Here is a 20,242-nt window from a genome sequence, read left to right as displayed (position 1 = left end):
GTTTAAACTTGATACCTCTAAAGGTTAAAAATTCTTTTGTTTGAGGCATCTTCAATGAGATAGGCATACTAATTAAAGAGCACACTTGTGATCTGATGAGAGTATATATTAGGTGACATGCAGGCTCAAAATTACTTATTTTTGTGACTCTAACTTTGGATTTTTTTTTTTGGGTCGATTTTGCTAATATTTACATATTTAATGTCTTAATTTAATTTATTTTTAATTAATTAATAAATTAATTATGATATCATTATAATTTGATGCCGGTCCAATTTTAAATACTTCGAACCTTTCTCATTTTTGTTTCCTTGAACTGTTCGGTTTTCAAAACATTGAGTAGGTGGCGTGTAAACTCAAAATTGATTATATTTGACATCTAGACTTCATATTGTTTATATTTGTGATTGTTAAATCAGCATTTCTTGGAATGATTGTACATGACTCTAACTTTGGCAGGGACACTAGAACATGCATGGACTAAGCCCTTGACAATATTATTGACTCTTTTAAGAGTATTGTTATAATCACAAATTTTTCTATAATATTTTTATAAACTATTAAGGTAGCAAATTCTTATTGATTCATATTTGGGCCTACTATTTACATTATTTTTTTACTTATCAACAATCACTCATCACATCGTTATTTGTAACAAGTTTATAGTTCTAGTACTTTCTTCATTTTAAAGACCGAGTCTAAAACAAAATATACAAAACCCAAAATAAACAAAATTACCCATTCTAAAACTTTTTTTATAAAATAATATATATATATATATATATATATATATTAAGCCTAGCCAACTAATTTTACCTAAAGTAAACAATCTGACTCTTTAAAAAATTTTAAACAGCCAATAACTAAATGGCTAAGCAGTAGCAGAGTTGGAAGCCAAAATTACTACATACAACCAATAACAATGTCACTCCCCTCACTCTAAGTTTTGACTCCGTCCCTACGTACATGAAGATGAACAAGAAGATAGCCATGATCATAATGACTGGCCAAGGGATGGTTATCCCTGGACCTTCCCTTTGTCTATTCATAATAATCAACCCCGCATTATAAAGAAAGCATCATTAACACGCGCTGCCAACCATTTATTTCTTCTGGCATCTTCCACCGCAAATGTAATCTCAAAGCACGTGTACGTATGGTGTAAAGGGTAATTTAGACCTCACAGTTTCTAAAGATATATATTTTTTTTTCCCAACTTTTTTTTTAAAATTTATCCAATAACAATACATTATACTACTAACACGCCAACAATGGTAATCAACTTACACTAAAATACCATATGAAACAAGTAACAATGATATAAGAATGAGGTTGCGATTATAACCTCTCCCTCTCAGAAATCAAGATGAGCATAGCATAATTAAAAATGTTATACTAGTCTCCATGTGTCAAGGGCTTCACATTGGCAATTTCATCGTTTCCTTCAATTTGGAGATGTTTCAATCTTCCTAATTTTTATTAGACAAAAGAAAGAAATATCATGAAACTGTTCTCCTAAGATAATTTTTGTCTCTTTAAAGACTTCTTAGAGCATTAGCATTGAGGTGTAAATACCTCCCAGTTACTATTTTACAACTTAAATCATCTAAAATCCATTTTATTTGGGTTTATAAACTTAAAAGAATTTGCAATCTATGAACAGTAAGGTTGCATTTATGCAACCTTAATATTCATATGTTGTAAAAAATATATATTATTTTAATCTCGTAGTTGTGTCTGAAGAGAAAAATTGAGTGAGAGGAAAAAAAGAGAGAATAATACTTTTTATTATTTTATTAGGTAATTTATATTATTTTATTGAGTTGTATGTAAAAATAAAAACTAAGACGTAAAATGAGTTATAAAATAGATTGGTAAAATAGATAAAATAATATTTATGGTTACAAAATAGGTTTTCTTTTCTTTTTTTTTTTCTTTTTTTTCTTTTTTTGAATCTCCGGATGGTATGCTCTTAGCTTTTACCTAACACAACTGTGTGTGTTTCTAAAGCAAGTATTCTATTGCTTTTTGAAACAGTGTCTAATAAAGAAGAAACAAAACAAGTAATGTTTTCTTTGAGGCTACTTGGAAGGGGAGAAAAATGAGGGAAAGCGAGAAGTTTTTGTGGGACCCATCAGTTTAGTTTCGTTGACATGAGAGAAAAGAAAGTGGCCTTATTGGAGGGATGAAGTTACTATCGTATCCATAGTTTTGTTATTAGCCCAAATTAAATGAAAGGAGAGTAGAAGGGAGAGAGTTGATAGGTGATTTTGACTTCTTATATTTTAAAATTATTAATATGTAAAAATATACTTTTGGTACTTATATTTTGGTCCTATTTTTGTTTTGGTTCCCACTTTTTAGTCGCGCCTATCTGAATCTTTGAAAACGAAAAAACATATCTATTTTAGTCATTGTCGTCAACTTATTAACAAAATATTCATACATGAAAAATGGAGCGCTATGTTCGCAAGCTTTGCAATTAAAAAAATAAATAATTGATTCTACGTGCCATTAGTCCCATTCACGTCATATCCATATCAGGAAAAAAAAAAAAAAAAAAAAAAAAAAAAAAAAGCCATGTCAGGTTACAAAATAAAAACAAAATTATGAACTTATAATTTTAAAATAATTAAATTTTTTTCTTGTCATTTGTTTGTTTTTTTGCAAGAATATATTCATGTTCATGTTTATGTGTTTTTCCATGTTATTGTTCAAGTTCTTCATGTTCTTTCCTTCCTCCAAGGAACATGTTTGGTTGCCCAAAAAAAGTAAAAAATCATAATTAAACATACAAAAACATATAAATCTCAAAGAGCTGATAAATCTTAAAGAACAAACCCGGAAACACAAAAAAAAACCCAAGGACCCAAGAACTCAAAAAACCCATAAATCTCAAATAACAAATCCAACCAACCATTGGCAAATCACACCCTCAACCACCACGACAGATCACACACACATATTGCACTTAGCAACCCATGGTTATGGTGTTACACTTAGCAAAAAAAAAAAAACATAGTTTTGCTAGTTTCAAATGTTTTTTCTTAAAATATTTTTTTAATAACTTGTTTGATTTCTCGCTTGTTTGAGAAATTAAACATTCCTCACTAGAACACATGTCACCGATTTTTCAAACTAAGAAATGTGAGTCATGTAATTAACAAAACCCTTAAGCACTGCACTTAAATGAATACAAATCCTTTATTTATATATATATATATATATATATATATATATGTGTGTGTGTGTGTGTGTATTGTATTTCACTTCATTTTTCATCGATCACAACTTGTCATGTGTTTGATATTTTTCCATTCTAAACCTTAGATGTTTTATAAGAAAAATCAAATAAATACATGATAAATTATAATGGGTAAAACATAAAATTATGATGATCACTATATAAGTCTACCATATATAGGTGAGTGGTCCGCAGGTTGTCAGTTTGTTTATGTCTATGGGTGTTTAAGCTTGGTGGATTGTGAGCATGTGGTTTATATTCAGAATATCTTCTTTGTCCTAAGATTATTGTATAATTTTTGCTTTGTTTAATAAGCACACAAAAGGGCACACTCTGTTGAACATGATGATTGACTAAGGGGATAGTTATCCTTGAAACTTTTCTTTGTCCAGTTAGCTCAAATGATAAAATATTTTGTCATTGAATAAGATATTAGAATTTAATTTATGTCTACACAAAAAATCAATTGATATACCAGCCATATAATAAAGAACAATTATCATGAAATGGACATCATAAATGTAAAATACTATCATATCTATAAATAAATAAAAAACTAGCATATCCCTGAACTTTCCCTTTGTCTATTCCTAATAAATTATAGTTTATCCCTCAAATATTAACATTTATTCGATTTGTCTACAACCAAATTATTAAGACTTCCCTTCAAACACAAGAACCAACCTAGCAATGACAAAGACAGCCTCAATAAAATGCGCAGCCATCAATTGAACTCACCAAGAAAATTATCTCCCAGCTCAAGTGTATGTATGGTGTAGTTTTTTTCTCCCCTTATAAAAGTGTTTTTAAGACCTCACCTTTCTAAAAACATTTTCTCCCCTTACCCAACTTGCTTTTAGATCAAAATAATCCAATACAAATATATTATACAATTGTAGCATTCCTATCAATAATTTGGCAGTGCTTGTCACTTCAATACTTTTTAGCATTGTCCAAGTACATGCAAAGCAAGTACGAGATAATATATTATACCAATGACGTAATAAGCTTTATCCATAAAAAATTGTGGGCTGGGAATGGATCGATGTACCATTTATCCATAAGAATGATAATAATAGCATAATATTTATTATGCTTTTTTTTTTTTTTTTTTTTTTTTTTGGTTAACAAAAATGGGAGCTTTATGGTTATATTACACCTTCGGGCAAGGCGCTAGTCCAGCATGGGCGCAACCCGTTTTCCTACCAGACCGTGTGAGGGGTCAATCTCATTAAGGATGTCCACCAACGGACTCTTGCGAGCAGTGGGACTTGAACCTTAGTGTGGTGTACGAAGTAAACGAGCCTTACCCACTCAGCCAAGCCTCCGTTGGCCTATTATTATCATTCTTATGGATGAAATTATGCTAGTAATAGCATAATTTCATCCAACTAATTGTCTTGTCTAAGCAAAAGCTCAAAAGTATTTATTTAATTGAATTCGAAAACCTCGGCAGCAAATTTGTTATTACCATAGTTTTAAAAACCGGACCAGACCGGCCGGTCCAACCAGTTCAACCGGGAACCGGTCTCTAATCCGGTCCGGTTATGATATAAAACCGGAAATCATTAAAAAACCGATGAACAGTAAAAACCGTCCGGTTCAACCTGAGAACCAGAAAAACCGGAGGTCGAACCGGTTAATGACCGGTTGGAATTTTTTTTGATTTTCCTGGGAAAGCTACGTCGTTTTGCTGCCGTTTTGGTGCTTTGAATTTCCACAAATGTCCTAAAATGTAGAAACAAACCCTAACTCCTAACTCCTAAGCCTAAAGTTCTCTGACTCTCCCATTCCCATCTCACTCACGAAATCACTCTGCCTCAGCCCTCAGCCTCACGATCACTCTGCCTCAGCCTCAAATCTCAACTCTCTCATCTCACAATCGGTCAAGTACTCAAGCTCTCTCTGCGTCACGCACCGCACACCGGCACCGGCACCGTTACGCACCGCGCACAAGCTCTCTCAGCTGAGGTTTTTTCTTCTTTCTTTTTTCCAAGCCCGCCCTCGCCCTCGCCCTCTCCCTCGCCCTCACTCTTTGCTTCGCGCACAGCGGCAGCAACACCATCTCCCTCAGATCGGTCAAGTTGAGGTTTTTTCCTTTTTCTTTTTTCCAAGCCAGCCCTCGCCCTCGCCCTCGCCCTCACTCTCTGCTTCGCGCACAGCAACAGCGGCAGCGGCACCCTGTCCCTCAGATCGGTCAAGTTGAGGGTTTTTTTTTTCTTTTTTCCAACCCCGCCCTCGCCCTCGCCCTCACTCTCTGCACTCTCTGTTTTTTTTTTTTTTTTTTTTTTTTTTTTTTTTTTTTTTTTTTTTTTTTTTTTTTTTTTCGGCTTCATCAGGTAATAAACTAATAGTTAATATATATATATATATATATATATATATATATATGTGTGTGTGTGTGTGTGTGTGTATCTTTTTATTAGAAGACAAAGCTATAGATGAGTTGAGTTTGTTTGGATGTCCTTTGGCTTTGGATGCCCTACATTTTTTGTGGTTGGGTTTGGATGGTAACTTTGGTGGATTTGAAGCAAAGCAGGGAGAATGATAAGCCAAGTCACCATTTTGAATAAATTGTTGAGTCTGTTGAATAGGATATGAATATGTGTATCTATTGAATAGAATAGAATAGAATATGAATGATAAGCCAAATCATTATTTTGTATAAATTGTTGACTGATTTTCCCTGTAATTGCCTAATTGGAGGAGGATTTTTTGATGGGCTTTCAATGACTTGTTGACAAATGTTGTAAATCAGTAAATGTGTGGCATTAAACTCTTTGTGATGTGCTAGTCATGAGTCTAATTATGATTTTAGTATATTAAAAAATTATTAATTATTTATATAATTTAAATAAATATTAATTAAATTATTTATGACGTCACCGGTTCGACCATCGGTCGGACCTCGGTCCGACCATAAAACCAATAATAGGTCCGACCATAAAACCAATAATTAGTTCATTTTCCGGTTCTTTCACCGTACCGGTTTTTAAAACCATGGTTATTACTAGCTTGTTTTCAGCCAACAGCCAACCATGGTTGTGTTGTTTAAACAATTCCATTTAATAAATCTATGTATTATATTCCGTTCCAACTGCTCACACACACATATAGATCTGTGTCTTGTAATTAACAAAATCCTCATAATCACTGCACTTAAATGTATGATTTGTGAGTTAAAAGTATTTTTATAACTTTTTTACTCATTCATAGATTTGATCTCTCAATAGGATTATCTTACATGACCTTCTTACCCAATAAATAAATTTCACGTAATCAAGCAAAATCCTTATCATAATTCTATTGTATGAGCAACGTAAGTTCACATCTTAAAGGCTGTTTGTCGTGAGGGTTTGAAAAGAAAATTCGTTTATTCAATATTTTTTTTTTCTTTCCTTTTTCATGGGCACGAATCAAATAGTAATTCAAGACTTCTAGTATCATAAATTTCCTACGTGACCAGTTGTAACTGGCTAATTGTCACTTTCACTTAGACCAATCATTTTTTTTTCCTACTAAATTAGAACCCCATTCACATGGGTTGTTCTACGGTACCCCCATTTTTTTAGGGGGTATGGTGCCCACTCAAATCTTGACCCTCAATTGTAATAATTTTAATCCTAACCATATATTTAATTTTAGTGAATATTGATTACCGGAACAGCAAGTTTCCATATAAAAGCAAAACCTAAAAATAAATAAATAAATAAATAAAAACAAAAACAAAACATATCTATTTCTCTGTCACGTTCACTCAATTCTAGGGGCGAACCAAGCTTTCTATCCATCGATCTCCTTCCCACATTCCATGGATTTGCTAACCGGTAAAGCTAAGGATCAAAACTATACGCTAATTTCCAAATGATCAGTTTGGCTACATATCATTCCTCTCTCTATTTGATTTTGATATGGTCGAATATGGGTATTGGGTATCACTGGCGGCTCTACTTGTATGTGAATGTGGTCCTCACTTGTCAAAAAAAAAAAAAAAAAAATTATACATGCAAAAAATATATATATATATATATATATATAATTAATTTCCACTAATATGTTTTGTAACCACCCTAACTTGAAAAAAATGTATATATATGTGGGGGCCGGTTAATCAGGAGGTACTATTAAGGCTGTACTAACTGAGCCTATGGCCCAATCCGAGGACATTAGCTAGTCCGAGGATGTCCAAATAAGATTATAAGGAGAAACGGAATAAAGAGAAAAGTAAAGATAATATGAGATAAGCCCAACGAGTGTCCGAGGAGAAAAGTCATCTCAGCAACAAGAGTTCGAGGTCAGTAAGAGTGTCATATCATCACAGACTTCCTACGAAGTTACATCACAACTAAGAGTTGGATGTTGGACAAGGGGTAAGAAAGGAGAAGGACAACAAATATCTTCAAAAAGCTGCTATATCCGCGTTAAATGCCTCCCAACTAACTTTCTAACCGCATTAATGTGGAGGTGATGCCTGAACAGTGGTCAAGCAGCCTTACAGCTACTAGTTGATGGTTTTGGGAGGCGTTGGATGGGACATGAAGGATTTCCCAGAATCTGACCTACATGTGTATGGTAGGGATGATACCAATATTGTAGTATATAACATGGGAAGATATACTAAAAGGGGGGGGGGATCAAGGAATTTTTACAAGAAACCGGTGAACTCTTGTAACTTTGTTGATAAACAAGACAATATAATATAAGCTCCTGAGGCTACTCTGAGGACAGACTTTCTCATCTTACTTGTGTCTAATAGCCTTAAATTAGCAAATTATCGTTTTTCTTCTTGAGTTGGTCTAGTTCTTTCATCCACGCTCTACAAATTTATTGTTTGGGCTTCTTAGGCTAAAACCCAACCCTATATTGGGTCCAATCCAATTTCAGTCCTTACAATATATATATATAAATATATATATATATATATATATATATATATATATATATATATACTTTCAAAAATATAGTATATACTAAATTAACCTATTTTGACCACCATAATAAAAATGTTGAACAACTTTACTTGAGAATCAAAGAATTTGAGTTCAATATATATAAGAGTAATGCTACGTACATCCATAAAAGTTTTACAATAATTTCACAATAAATCTTATGTGGTAAGCTATTACTAATTTTAATTCGAGTTCAATATTGACATATTTTACCCACCAATAACAAGCTAACAACTTATTGCATAAGATTTGTTATAAAATTGTTGTGATTACTTTATGATTCTCATATCATCATTTTCAATTTGCTCTTTATCTTTTATTAGTCTATTTTTTTTCTTATTCTCTTTGTTAGTACCAAAAAAAATATATAATATTTCATGTATTTGCTTTTTTTTTTTTGAAACGTTGATATATTCAAATTGTCTTTTTATTAAATTTTGTATAATTTAAGTTTCTTAATAACCACCCTAAAAAAAATTTCTAGAACCGCCACTGTTGGGTATAGCGATTTATAAAATTATTGGGATATGTTCTTAAAAGATTCTTCTTCTCAAGCTCTATTTTGACATTTTTGGTTCTCCTTGAAATAGGTTGAGCTTCGCGATGATGATGAGTTTCTTGTTCTAGCCACTTGTGATGGGATTTGGTTAGTTGGTTTCCATCTAGGTTCTCTTATTAATGTATTTTTTTTCTTTCTAATTTGTGAAATTTACTCTAAATGCTGTTAGAGACTGTATTTGTTAAGTGGTACTTCTGAATTCAAAACTGTTAATGTATATTATGTTATGGGCTTTAGGCCCAATTAGGTTACTTGTATAGCACACTTGTACTTGTACTACATTCTATTAGTCTAGGGTTTAGTCTACTATATATACACATGTTATGATTCATTGTAACACAGGATTTGTACTACACTCTAATATATTATTGATGTAACCCTTTAGGGTTTCCTCCGTGGATGTAGGCCGTTAGGCTGAACCACGTAACTCTCGTGTGTTACTGTGTTCTATACTTTATGCTTTCGCTTCCGCATCTATACTAGCATATTCAACATGGTGTATCAATGCTAATATTTAACATGGTATCAGAGCCACCTTCCTGTGGTCATGGTTTTCTGTCCTTACGGTATATTTAAGAGCAATCTTTGTCTTCCTCGGTGTTTTTCTTCGCTGCGTTCATCTTCTTTGGCTTCCTACTATTGCCGTCAAAACTCTTCGGTATAGTCAAGCCACTGTTAGAAGTCGCATCAACACTGCAAGACCATTGCCTTCCTCAAACTACCGTCACAGAGCCAAACTTCATTCAAGGGATCTTCTCAACCTTATCAAATCTCAAGATTTCATCAAGCTTCCATCTTGAGTTTGAGAGGGGGTGTTAAAGATATATTAGCCCATTAGTATAGGCCCAAGCCTAATTCTACTTTGTGTGCAAGCCAAGTCTCCTACTTGTACTAGAAGTCTATTAGTCTAGGGTTTAGTCTACTATATATACACATGTTATGATTCATTGTAACACAGGATTTGTACTACACTCTAATATATTATTGATGTAACCCTTTAGGGTTTCCTCCGTGGATGTAGGCCGTTAGGCTGAACCACGTAACTCTCGTGTGTTACTGTGTTCTATACTTTATGCTTTCGCTTCCGCATCTATACTAGCATATTCAACATGGTGTATCAATGCTAATATTTAACACAGCTTGGAAAGCATATTGAGTATATTCAAGAGCATTATCAGATCGAAAAATTTTGATGCGTTTGGAAAACTGAGTTTCAACCATTTTTGCAAAATTAGAATATACTTGCAATAATTCATAACGATGTTTCATATTAAAAATCCAGCTATAGCGAGAGTAATCATCAACAAAGACAACAAAATATCGAGACCCACCAATACTAGAGACAGAAGAAGGGCCCCAAACATCAGAATGAATAAGGTCAAAGATATCAGTGGATATTGATTCACTAGTATTGAAAGGCAAAGCTGGTTGTTTTCCTAATTGGCACGAAACACAATCAAAATTTTTTGTAGACACTGAACCTAACAAACCTCTAGAAGCTAATTGTTGTACCCGAGAGGAAGATGCATGACCCAGTCGAGCATGCCAAAGTGCAAGGGAAGGAATTGAAGAAGCTGTAGCAGCTGTAGCAACAGAAACTGGAGCAACAAGTGGAAGACGAAGGTTGTCCACGGGAAACATACGCCCAACTCTAGGACCAGTCCCAAGCTCCTGTCCCGTCCTCGGATCCTGCACAATACACCCAGAATAATCAAAGATAATGCGATAACCCAACTCAGCTAATTGTCCAACAGAAAATAAATTATAAGAAAGGTCAGGAACATTATGATTCTGCCTTATTTCTTCGTCGCACTGACAAAGGCACTATTTTACTTCTCCTGTATGTGGATGATATGATCATAACTGGTGATGACCTCAGTGGCATTCAAGAACTCAAGGATTTTCTCAGTCAGCAATTTGAGATGAAAGATCTTGGACATCTCAGCTACTTCTTGGGTCTTGAAATCACTCATTCTACTGATGGACTTTATCTTACTCAAGCTAAGTATGCTTCTGAACTCTTGTCTCGAGCTGGACTCACTGATAGCAAGACTGTTGACACTCCAGTTGAGCTTAATGCGCATCTGACTCCCCCAGGGGGGAAACCATTGTCTAATCCCTCTCTTTACACACGATTGGTTGGTAGCCTAGTTTATCTCACAGTTACTCGTCCAGACATCTCCTATGCTGTTCATCAGGTGAGCCAGTATCTGTCTGCTCCATGATCAACTCACTATGCTACTGTTCTGCGCATTCTTCGATACTTGAAGGGCACCCTCTTTCATGGCCTTTTCTACTCAGCTCAGTCTCCTCTTGTACTCCGTGCATTCTCTGATGCTGATTGGGCAGGAGATCCTACTGATCGCAGGTCTACTACAGGTTACTGTTTTCTCCTTGGTTCTTCTTTGATTTCTTGGCGAAGCAAGAAACAAACTTTTGTGGCCCGCTCCAGTACTGAAGCAGAATATCGTGCTCTTGCTGATACCACATCTGAGCTCCTTTGGCTACGATGGCTCCTTAAGGATTTGGGTGTGTCCACCTCCTCTGCTACTCCCCTTTATTGTGACAACCAGAGTGCCATTCATATTGCTCATAATGATGTCTTTCATGAACGGACTAAACACATCGAGATTGATTGTCATTTTATCCGTTATCACCTTGTCCATGGTGCTCTTAAGCTTTTCTCCGTCTCCTCCAAAGATCAACTTGCAGATATCTTCACCAAGTCACTTCCTAAGGGGCGCACTCGTGATTTGGTTGACAACCTCAAGTTGGTCTCACATCCACCTTGAGTTTGAGGGGGCTGTTAACGTGTATTATGTTATGGGCTTTAGGCCCAATTAGCTTACTTGTATAGCACACTTGTACTTGTACTGCACACATATGCCTCCTATATAAAGGCAGTGATGTATACATCAATATATATCACAGCCTTTATATAGGAGGCATATGTGTGCAGTACAAGTAGAATGTAGTACAAGTACAAGTGTGCTATACAAGTAACCTAATTGGGCCTAAAGCCCATAACATAATATACATTAACAGCCCCCCTCAAACTAAAGGTGGATGTGAGACCAACTTGAGGTTGTCAACCAAATCACGAGTGCGTCCCTTAGAAAGTGACTTGGTGAAGATATCTGCAAGTTGATCTTTGGAGGAGACGGAGAAAAGCTTAAGAGCACCATGGACAAGATGATAACGGATAAAATGACAATCAATCTCGATGTGTTTAGTCCGTTCATGAAAGACATCATTATGAGCAATATGAATGGCACTCTGGTTGTCACAATAAAGGGGAGTAGCAGAGGAGGTGGACACACCTAAATCCTTAAGGAGCCATCGTAACCAAAGGAGCTCAGATGTGGTATCAGCAAGAGCACGATACTCTGCTTCAGTACTGGAGCGGGCCACAAAAGTTTGTTTCTTACTTCGCCAAGAAATCAAAGAAGAACCAAGGAGAAAACAGTAACCTGTAGTAGACCTGCGATCAGTAGGATCTCCTGCCCAATCAGCATCAGGGAATGCACGGAGTACAAGAGGAGACTGAGCTGAGTAGAAAAGGCCATGAAAGAGGGTGCCTTTCAAGTATCGAAGAATGCGCAGAACAGCAGCATAGTGAGTTGATCGTGGAGCAGACAGATACTGGCTCACCTGATGAACAACATAGGAGATGTCTGGACGAGTAACTATGAGATAAACTAGGCTGCCAACCAATCGTCTGTAAAGAGAGGGATTAGACAATGGTTTCCCCCCTGAGGGAGTCAGATGCGCATTAAGCTCAACTGGAGTGTCAACAGTCTTGCTATCAGTGAGTCCAGCTCGAGACAAGAGTTCAGAAGCATATTTAGCTTGAGTAAGATAAATTCCATCAGTAGAATGAGTGATTTCAAGACCCAAGAAGTAGCTGAGATGTCCAAGATCTTTCATCTCAAATTGCTGATTGAGAAAATTCTTGAGTTCTTGAATGCCACTGAGGTCATCACCAGTTATGATCATATCATCCACATATAGGAGAAGTAAAATAGTGCCTTTGTCAGTGCGACGAAGAAATAAGGCAGAATCATAATAACTGGCCATGTAACCTAAATGAGAGATGGTAGAGCTGAATTTGGCAAACCAAGCTCGTGGAGCTTGTTTAAGGCCATAAAGTGCACGTCGAAGGTAACAAACCTTATTTGAGTCAACAGAGAGACCAGGAGGAGGTTGCATATAAACTTCTTCATGTAAATCCCCATTAAAGAATGCATTTTTGACATCCATCTGAAAAAGATCCCATTTACGGGCAGCAGCAACAGCTAAGAGGGCACGGACAGATGAGATACGAGCAACCGGAGCAAAGGTCTCTTCATAATCAATCCCATACTCCTGTGTAAAACCTTTTGCAACAAGACGAGCTTTGTAGCGCTCAATGGACCCATCAGAGCGAGTCTTAATCTTGTAGATCCACTTACAACCAACCACAGATTTCCCGGGAGGGAGTGTCACCAAATCCCAAGTATGGTTTTTAGATAATGCATCAAGTTCCTCTTTCATTGCAATCTGCCATAAAGGGTCAGTGGAAGCCTCACGATAGGTGTGAGGCTCATGTAATGTAGCAAGAGCAGTGTAACAATGATAGTCAAGTAAATGTGTAGGAATAGATCTTACTCGAGTTAAGTGACGAGGTGGAATGTCTTGTGCAAGATCTTCAGGCGGAGCAGGAGCAGGGGACCCAAGCTCAGGGTTGGGGTTGGGTAGCTCGTCTTCAACCTGTTCATCTTCCACCTGTTCATTAAAGGGTGAACTAGGAAAGGGATCAGTGATATCTGGTGGTTGGACAGAGAAGTCTACAAGAGAATCAGGAGCAACTACAGGAGGATCAGGAGCAGCTACAGAAGGAATATGTGCCTCATCTGGAAAAAGATCTAAAACAGAGGAGGAAGATAGGGAGGCACGAAAGTGAGAGAGCTCGACAAAGAGGCGATGTTCCCAAAAGACAACATTGCGGGAAACACGAAGACGATGAGAGACAGGGTCATAACACCGATACCCCTTTTGAGTTTCGCCATAGCCAAGAAAACAACAAAGCCTTGACCGAGGCTCAAGTTTGTTATGCTCATGTGGCTGAAGAAGAACGAAACAAGCAGAACCAAAGGAGCGAAGGTGGTGATAGTCTGGAGATGACCCAAAAAGGCGCTCATATGAAGTTTGATTTTGGATAACCAGACTCGGAATGCGATTAATAGTATGAACAGCATGAAGAGCAGCTTCACCCCAAAAAGGAGCAGGAACTTTGGCAGAGAGAAGAAGAGCACGAACAGTGTCAAGAATATGACGAAGTTTCCGTTCGGCTCTACCATTTTGTTGAGAGGTACCTGGACAAGTTAGTTGATGAACAGTGCCATAGGAATGCAAAACAGCTTGGAAAGCATATTGAGTATATTCAAGAGCATTATCAGATCGAAAAATTTTGATGCGTTTGGAAAATTGAGTTTCAACCATTTTTGCAAAATTAGAATATACTTGCAATAATTCAGAACGATGTTTCATATTAAAAATCCAGCTATAGCGAGAGTAATCATCAACAAAGACAACAAAATATCGAGACCCACCAATACTAGAGACAGAAGAAGGGCCCCAAACATCATAATGAATAAGGTCAAAGATATCAGTGGATATTGATTCACTAGTATTGAAGGGCAAAGCTGGTTGTTTTCCTAATTGGCACGAAACACAATCAAAATTTTTTGTAGACACTGAACCTAACAAACCTCTAGAAGCTAATTGTTGTACCCGAGAGGAGGATGCATAACCAAGTCGAGCATGCCAAAGTGCAAGGGAAGGAATTGAAGAAGCTGTAGCAGCTGCAGCAACAGAAACAGGAGCAACAAGTGGAAGACGAAGGTTGTCCACGGGAAACATACGCCCAACTCTGGGACCAGTCCCAAGCTCCTGTCCCGTCCTCGGATCCTACACAATACACCCAGAATAATCAAAGATAATGTGATAACCCAACTTAGCTAATTGTCCAACAGAAAATAAATTATAAGAAAGGTCAGGAATATTAAAGACTCCAGGAACCGAGAGATTGGAGGTCACAACGGAACCTATATTATGACCAGACATTGTGGAACCATTTGCTGTGCGAATATTAATAGGGTGCGGTGCAGGTTTAAGGTCAGAAAATAAGGACGAGTGAGGTGTCATGTGATTGCAACAAGCAGAATCCATAAGCCAAGAGGTAGGAGACATACCAGATAAAACTGAGAGAGAAGAGGAATAAGATGCATTACCAACCGTACGAATGAGATTGGCGATGATATTTATAAGGTCATCTCTGGAAATGGTGAAAGTAGATCCAGAAGACTGAGACTTTGCAGAGACGGGAGCCATAGGTTGGACACTCTCAGTGTTAGCAACAGTAGCAGCAGAAATGGAAACAGCTGATTTGTTGCGTTGATAGCAAGTCTCAATATTATGGCCAAAACGTTTGCAAAAATTGCAAAAACGTTTGTTGGATTGTCGGCGACGATTGTTGCAAGAGGTAGAAGACTTGTCCTTATTCTTCATTTTAAAGCAAAATATGCAAAAATGGAGCGCAAAAATGAAATCTACGCGAAAAACTGGGTAAGGAGGACCCGGACTGCAAAAAGTCAACTCTGGTCAAAAGTCAACGGTCAACCTGGTCAAAGTCAACAGTTAACCTGGCGAAAGTCAACGGTCAACGGTCGGCAGATGACGTCACAGGATGACGTGGCGATGACGTCAGCAGATCAGTGGATGCTGACGCAGCTAGGGCTGACGTGGCACAGGTGATGACGTCAGCGGACAGATCCGGCGCGTGGAAGCGCGTGACAGAGACAGGCCGCGCGTGGAGGCGCGTGGTTGTGACGCCGAGAATTATGGCGACGCGTGGGGGCGCGTGGGAGGTCCGATGAAGACGAAATTTCACAGAACGGCAGATCGGAGAGACTACTTTCCAATGATGCTATCTGTGGTCTGATCGGAGAAGCGGAAGCAGTGGTGGTGGCAAGGCAGTGGTCTTTGATGTACTGGAGTCGCGGTGAAGGCAGCGGTGTTGCTCACAAAAACGGCTACAGAGGACACCCAAGAAGACAAGACTGCTTAAGAGCGGCACACCAAAGGATTAGAGCAGTGGCTCTGATACCATGTTAGAAATACAGAATAATTGTATTGTATTTCATAAAATAAAAGAATATACATCACTGCCTTTATATAGGAGGCATATGTGTGCAGTACAAGTAGAATGTAGTACAAGTACAAGTGTGCTATACAAGTAACCTAATTGGGCCTAAAGCCCATAACATAATATACATTAACAAAAACTTTGTGAATTTAGTGAAATTGTAGATGGTCTGATGTGTATGATGATAAACTAGGCTTTAGGTGTTTGCCATTGCTTTACTGGTTTTCTTGGAAGTGCTTACAAGTCCTGAGGGCACATTCAGTGCAAAAGAGAATTGGAAATCTGCTTCTTGGATTTTAATCGCAGGAACCAGTTGTGATAACTTATGTTCATTACTTTTGATAATGTCGTGGGCATCATTTTAGCTGCTAAACTCAATTGGGTCTTCAATTATTTTTATTTTCAATTGTTTAGAAAAGTTGGTATTGGCAATTCGGCACATAATGTGAATTAGAATGTTCACCTATACATTTTATAGTGGTGGAAGGGTTCTGCAGGTGTTTGTCACAATTGGACATTAATGTGATCAACTACAGATTTTAAACTCTGGTTGGATCTAAAATTAATAAAATAATATTGTAGCTAGCTAGCAATGTATGGCAGCTTCTACTGACCATTTTACAATTATTCTCTTGTTTCTGTGGGATGCAATTAATTTATACCAAATATTGTATTATTATGACAAGGTGTTTATGAGTCAATATCCGCTGGATTCAAAGAACATTAAACACCAAATTTGTGTCTTTTTTCTTATCTTTTTTTAATTCTCCAAAAAAAAGAACCTTTTTATTTTTATTATCATTATTTATTTATTGGAGAAACAAAACACCAAGTTTGAACTTGATACAATAGAATGCCTTCTTTGTCCTAAAATTATATAATTTTTGCTCTGTTTAGGGACACTAAAAGAGCACACTCCCAGGAACATGATGATGGGATTGCTACATTTTTTAATCACAAAAATATGTAGAGGTGTGATGATATTTATACCAAAAAATTATTTCATTCACAAATGCATAAATCTCGTCAAATTCCACATCTTCATAAAAGAAAGGGAAGAGAAAAACCCAAAACGTAAGCTGTAAGTGTGTAGTTTGAGGGAGAGTCCATTTTATATCAAATAAAGATACAATTGTATAAAGAGAATTAGTAAGTAAACTTTGTAACTTTGCTTATGTCTTTCGTGAAAAAGAGAAGGGGGAGAAAACATTTATTTATGTTTTGTTTTGTTTGGCAATTGGCTTGCAATTCAGAAGAAAAAAAAAAAAATATATATATATATATATAGTGGTGCTTAAATTTAAGGATATGGATGAGAAGTTACAGTAGTGGTTTTATAGTATGAGCCTTTTTTTTTTCTTTTTTCTTTTTTAATAAAGAAGAGATTTGGGGAAAAGAAAAAGAAAAATAACCGTGAGATTAGAGTAAGGAAACTTGAAATTTTATTGAAAATAAAAAGGGACAAAAGAAACAAATAAGTCTTGATAAAGGAAAAAAAAAAAAAAAAAAAGTAAACAGTAAAAACGTGGAATTTGGGAGAGATAGGAGAGTTGAGGATATGGAATATAGTAGTGGTTTTTTAATGGTAGGAGTTTTTAATTTTTCAAAATAAAAAAGAGAAGATTTGGGAAAAAAAAAATTAAAACGTGGGGTGAGTGGAATATGGGAGAGATGTGAGAGTTGAGTTTAAAAAATCCACTGGAAAAGTGATCCTATTTTGTAGGGAATTAGAGATATATTTTTACCAAAATGTCCTATTTAAACTTAAGGGTGTAGGGGTATTTTTTAACCACACAATTGAGGATTTCAAACAGGGAAAGTCCCACAATATACAAATAGATGTAAATGAAAATGCCCTAGATTGAATATATATATATATATATATATATATATATATATATGCAATCCATAAAATAAATTTAAAACATAGTTTAGTAAAAGCTCCAGTTAAAAATATTAACATAAAATGTTTATCTATAAATCTAAACATCAAAAAATCGAATTTCATTTAAATATTTTATATGGTCCCAAAGAGCAAAACGCTAGTTTTCAATTTAACATAATTAATTCATTAAATTAGAGATTTAAAATATTTCCACTTACATCAATTAGTGTTTTTTATTAATGTTTAAAATTAAGAAATAGTATACAAATAGATTTCTTTACTTAATTAAATCATCATATATAATCAGATATTCAGATATATTCTAAGGAAAATATATAAGTTTATATATTTTAAGATCATTATTTCATTCGTTTTTTTTTAAAGATCATTATTTCATTTATATTTGAAAAAAAAAATGGTAATGATTAATACCTTGATGCTACCGTTTAACGATCCTCTTCCTCGTTTTGTTCTTCCTCCTAATCATTTCGGATCAAGCTTGTGGTGATTGTGTTGCCTGGTTTATATTAGGAATTACTTGGTTTCATAAAATTTTAAAAAAAAAAACAGAGAAAAAAAAAAAAAAAACTCAGCTTATTTTTAGTCTTTTTCAACATCAAATATTCTTCTTTTTTTTGTCCTCATCCTCACACCCAAAAAAAAAAAAAAATAAATAAATAACAAAATAAGGGTGGGTATACCTGACTCATATGGTGAAATCCTATATCCTTGTTAGCTTTGAAAGTTGGTTTAGAGAATCAAAGATTCAAAGGTTTTAGCACTCATAATCTAGCCAAAACGACCATATACCACTGTTTGGAAAAATATTTAGCAATATACCACTGTTTGTGAAATATTCAGCAATCTATCACCTTTTTAAAACTCGAATTTTTGAAATTCAAATTTGCCGTGTAACTTTAGTTCTTTGAAAAAATAACCTTCAATTTTGTCGTGCTATTTTTTATAGAACTCAAGTTTCTGGAACTCGAGTTACATCAAAAAATTTCCATGGAATTCGAGTTTGGGAAACTTGAGTTCATGGCAAACTCGAGTTTCACAAACTCAAGTTTTAAAAAATTAGTAAATCTCTAATTATTTTGCAAACAATGATGGATCTATACATATTTTGTGAAATAGTGGTACTTGGCCATTTTAGCCCTCATAATCCCACCTTCTTCTTCGGGTTGATTACTGTTTTGAGGCATTGCATTGGGTGAAGTTAATTAACTTTTTTTGTGGCGGTGAGCTCACATAATGACTGAAATTTAAATATTAAATAGCTTGTTGTATAGGAATATTAGTAGACTTGGGATTTGGGGAGGGAGAAAAAAAGAAGATGAGACCTGTGTATTAGAAAAAAATTGTCTAACTTCAACGTGAATTAATTGTTTAACTAACAATAACAGTTAAGAAAAAAATTAACAATAATTAAGCTTTTGTGTTTGTCCCTAAAATTAATAAAGCAATAGAAGAATAGTTTTTATTTAATTATTGAATAATAGAAGAATAGTTGATAACTTATATATTATATAAGTGGTATTTGATGCGGATTTGTTTGGATGGAATGAAAAAGGAGGGAGGATAATTTAATTTCTGTAGCCTGTAGGACCCATAATTTTTCTTGGTTTGGTTGACATGAGATAGGCTGATGTGGATCCACGGTTTTGTTATCAGCCCAAACTGGGGGAAAAGACAGTGGAAGAGAGAGACTTAGTAGGTCCCCCAAGTGTTTTAATATTTAATTTATCTAATAACATGTAAGGGAACAAATCGGAAAACATACTATTTTTTTTCCCCTTTATATCAAGTTTTCATATTTTCTTCATTCCTTTCCTTCTTATATCATAAAACTACAAAGAAAAATATTTTCTTTTCCATTTCCTAAGCTTTTCCCTTCCCTTCCACTTCTTTTCTCTTTCCTCGTGTCCCTTTCACAATGCCTTTCTTCGTTTTCTTAAAAAAAATGTAAACAAAGAGCAAATGAAATACCAAGTTAAATCTTGAAACCATTACTCACTAGTTTGGGGAAAATTATTACAAGAATTATGTAATTCCCAAAATTAACTTGACCGACAATTGCTAAAGACAGTACAAAAGCTACAGAGCAAAATCCTTAAAAGAAGGTATTAAAATTATTACCATAATAAAAACTGTTTGTCAAAGCATGACGAGGATGGTTGACCTCACCTACCAATTCACATCTAAGAATGATCTTAACAATCGAGCAGCTTGAAACAGGGTATAAAAATGGCAAAATGTGTTTTCAGAGCTTATTTGTATTGCTGGGAAACCTCCCTCACAAGTTTGTCCATGAACTGGCATTTCTTGTCAAATCCCCAGCCAGGGTTGCTCTGCATTGTAAAAGTTTTATGAGAATCTCAAACATCCAAGCAACGCATTCCATCAAAATAGTGCAATT

At 35.6% G+C, this 20,242-nt stretch overlaps 2 protein-coding genes across 3 annotated transcripts in view; both read right to left on the bottom strand.

The window, feature by feature from the left end:
• The window catches only part of LOC126720328 (organic cation/carnitine transporter 3-like), a 71,466-nt gene that overhangs the window by 8,760 nt on the left and 42,464 nt on the right, over positions 1–20,242 (bottom strand). The gene's annotated exons all lie outside the window — the stretch shown is intronic.
• The window catches only part of LOC126720330 (uncharacterized), a 57,430-nt gene continuing 57,194 nt past the window's right edge, over positions 20,007–20,242 (bottom strand). The window contains exon 4 of one of the 2 annotated variants that reach the window (XM_050422667.1): positions 20,007–20,174. In XM_050422667.1, the coding sequence (XP_050278624.1) occupies positions 20,094–20,174 (81 nt within the window). In that variant the 3' untranslated portion in view covers positions 20,007–20,093. The remainder of the gene's footprint in view (positions 20,175–20,242) is intronic. The other variant, XM_050422668.1, reaches the window with a different exon arrangement.

The sequence above is a fragment of the Quercus robur genome, chromosome 4, assembly GCF_932294415.1.
Source record: "Quercus robur chromosome 4, dhQueRobu3.1, whole genome shotgun sequence".
Taxonomy (NCBI): domain Eukaryota; kingdom Viridiplantae; phylum Streptophyta; class Magnoliopsida; order Fagales; family Fagaceae; genus Quercus; species Quercus robur.
The sequence above is the reverse complement of the archived record's forward strand: the minus strand, read 5'-3'. Positions and strand labels throughout refer to the sequence as shown.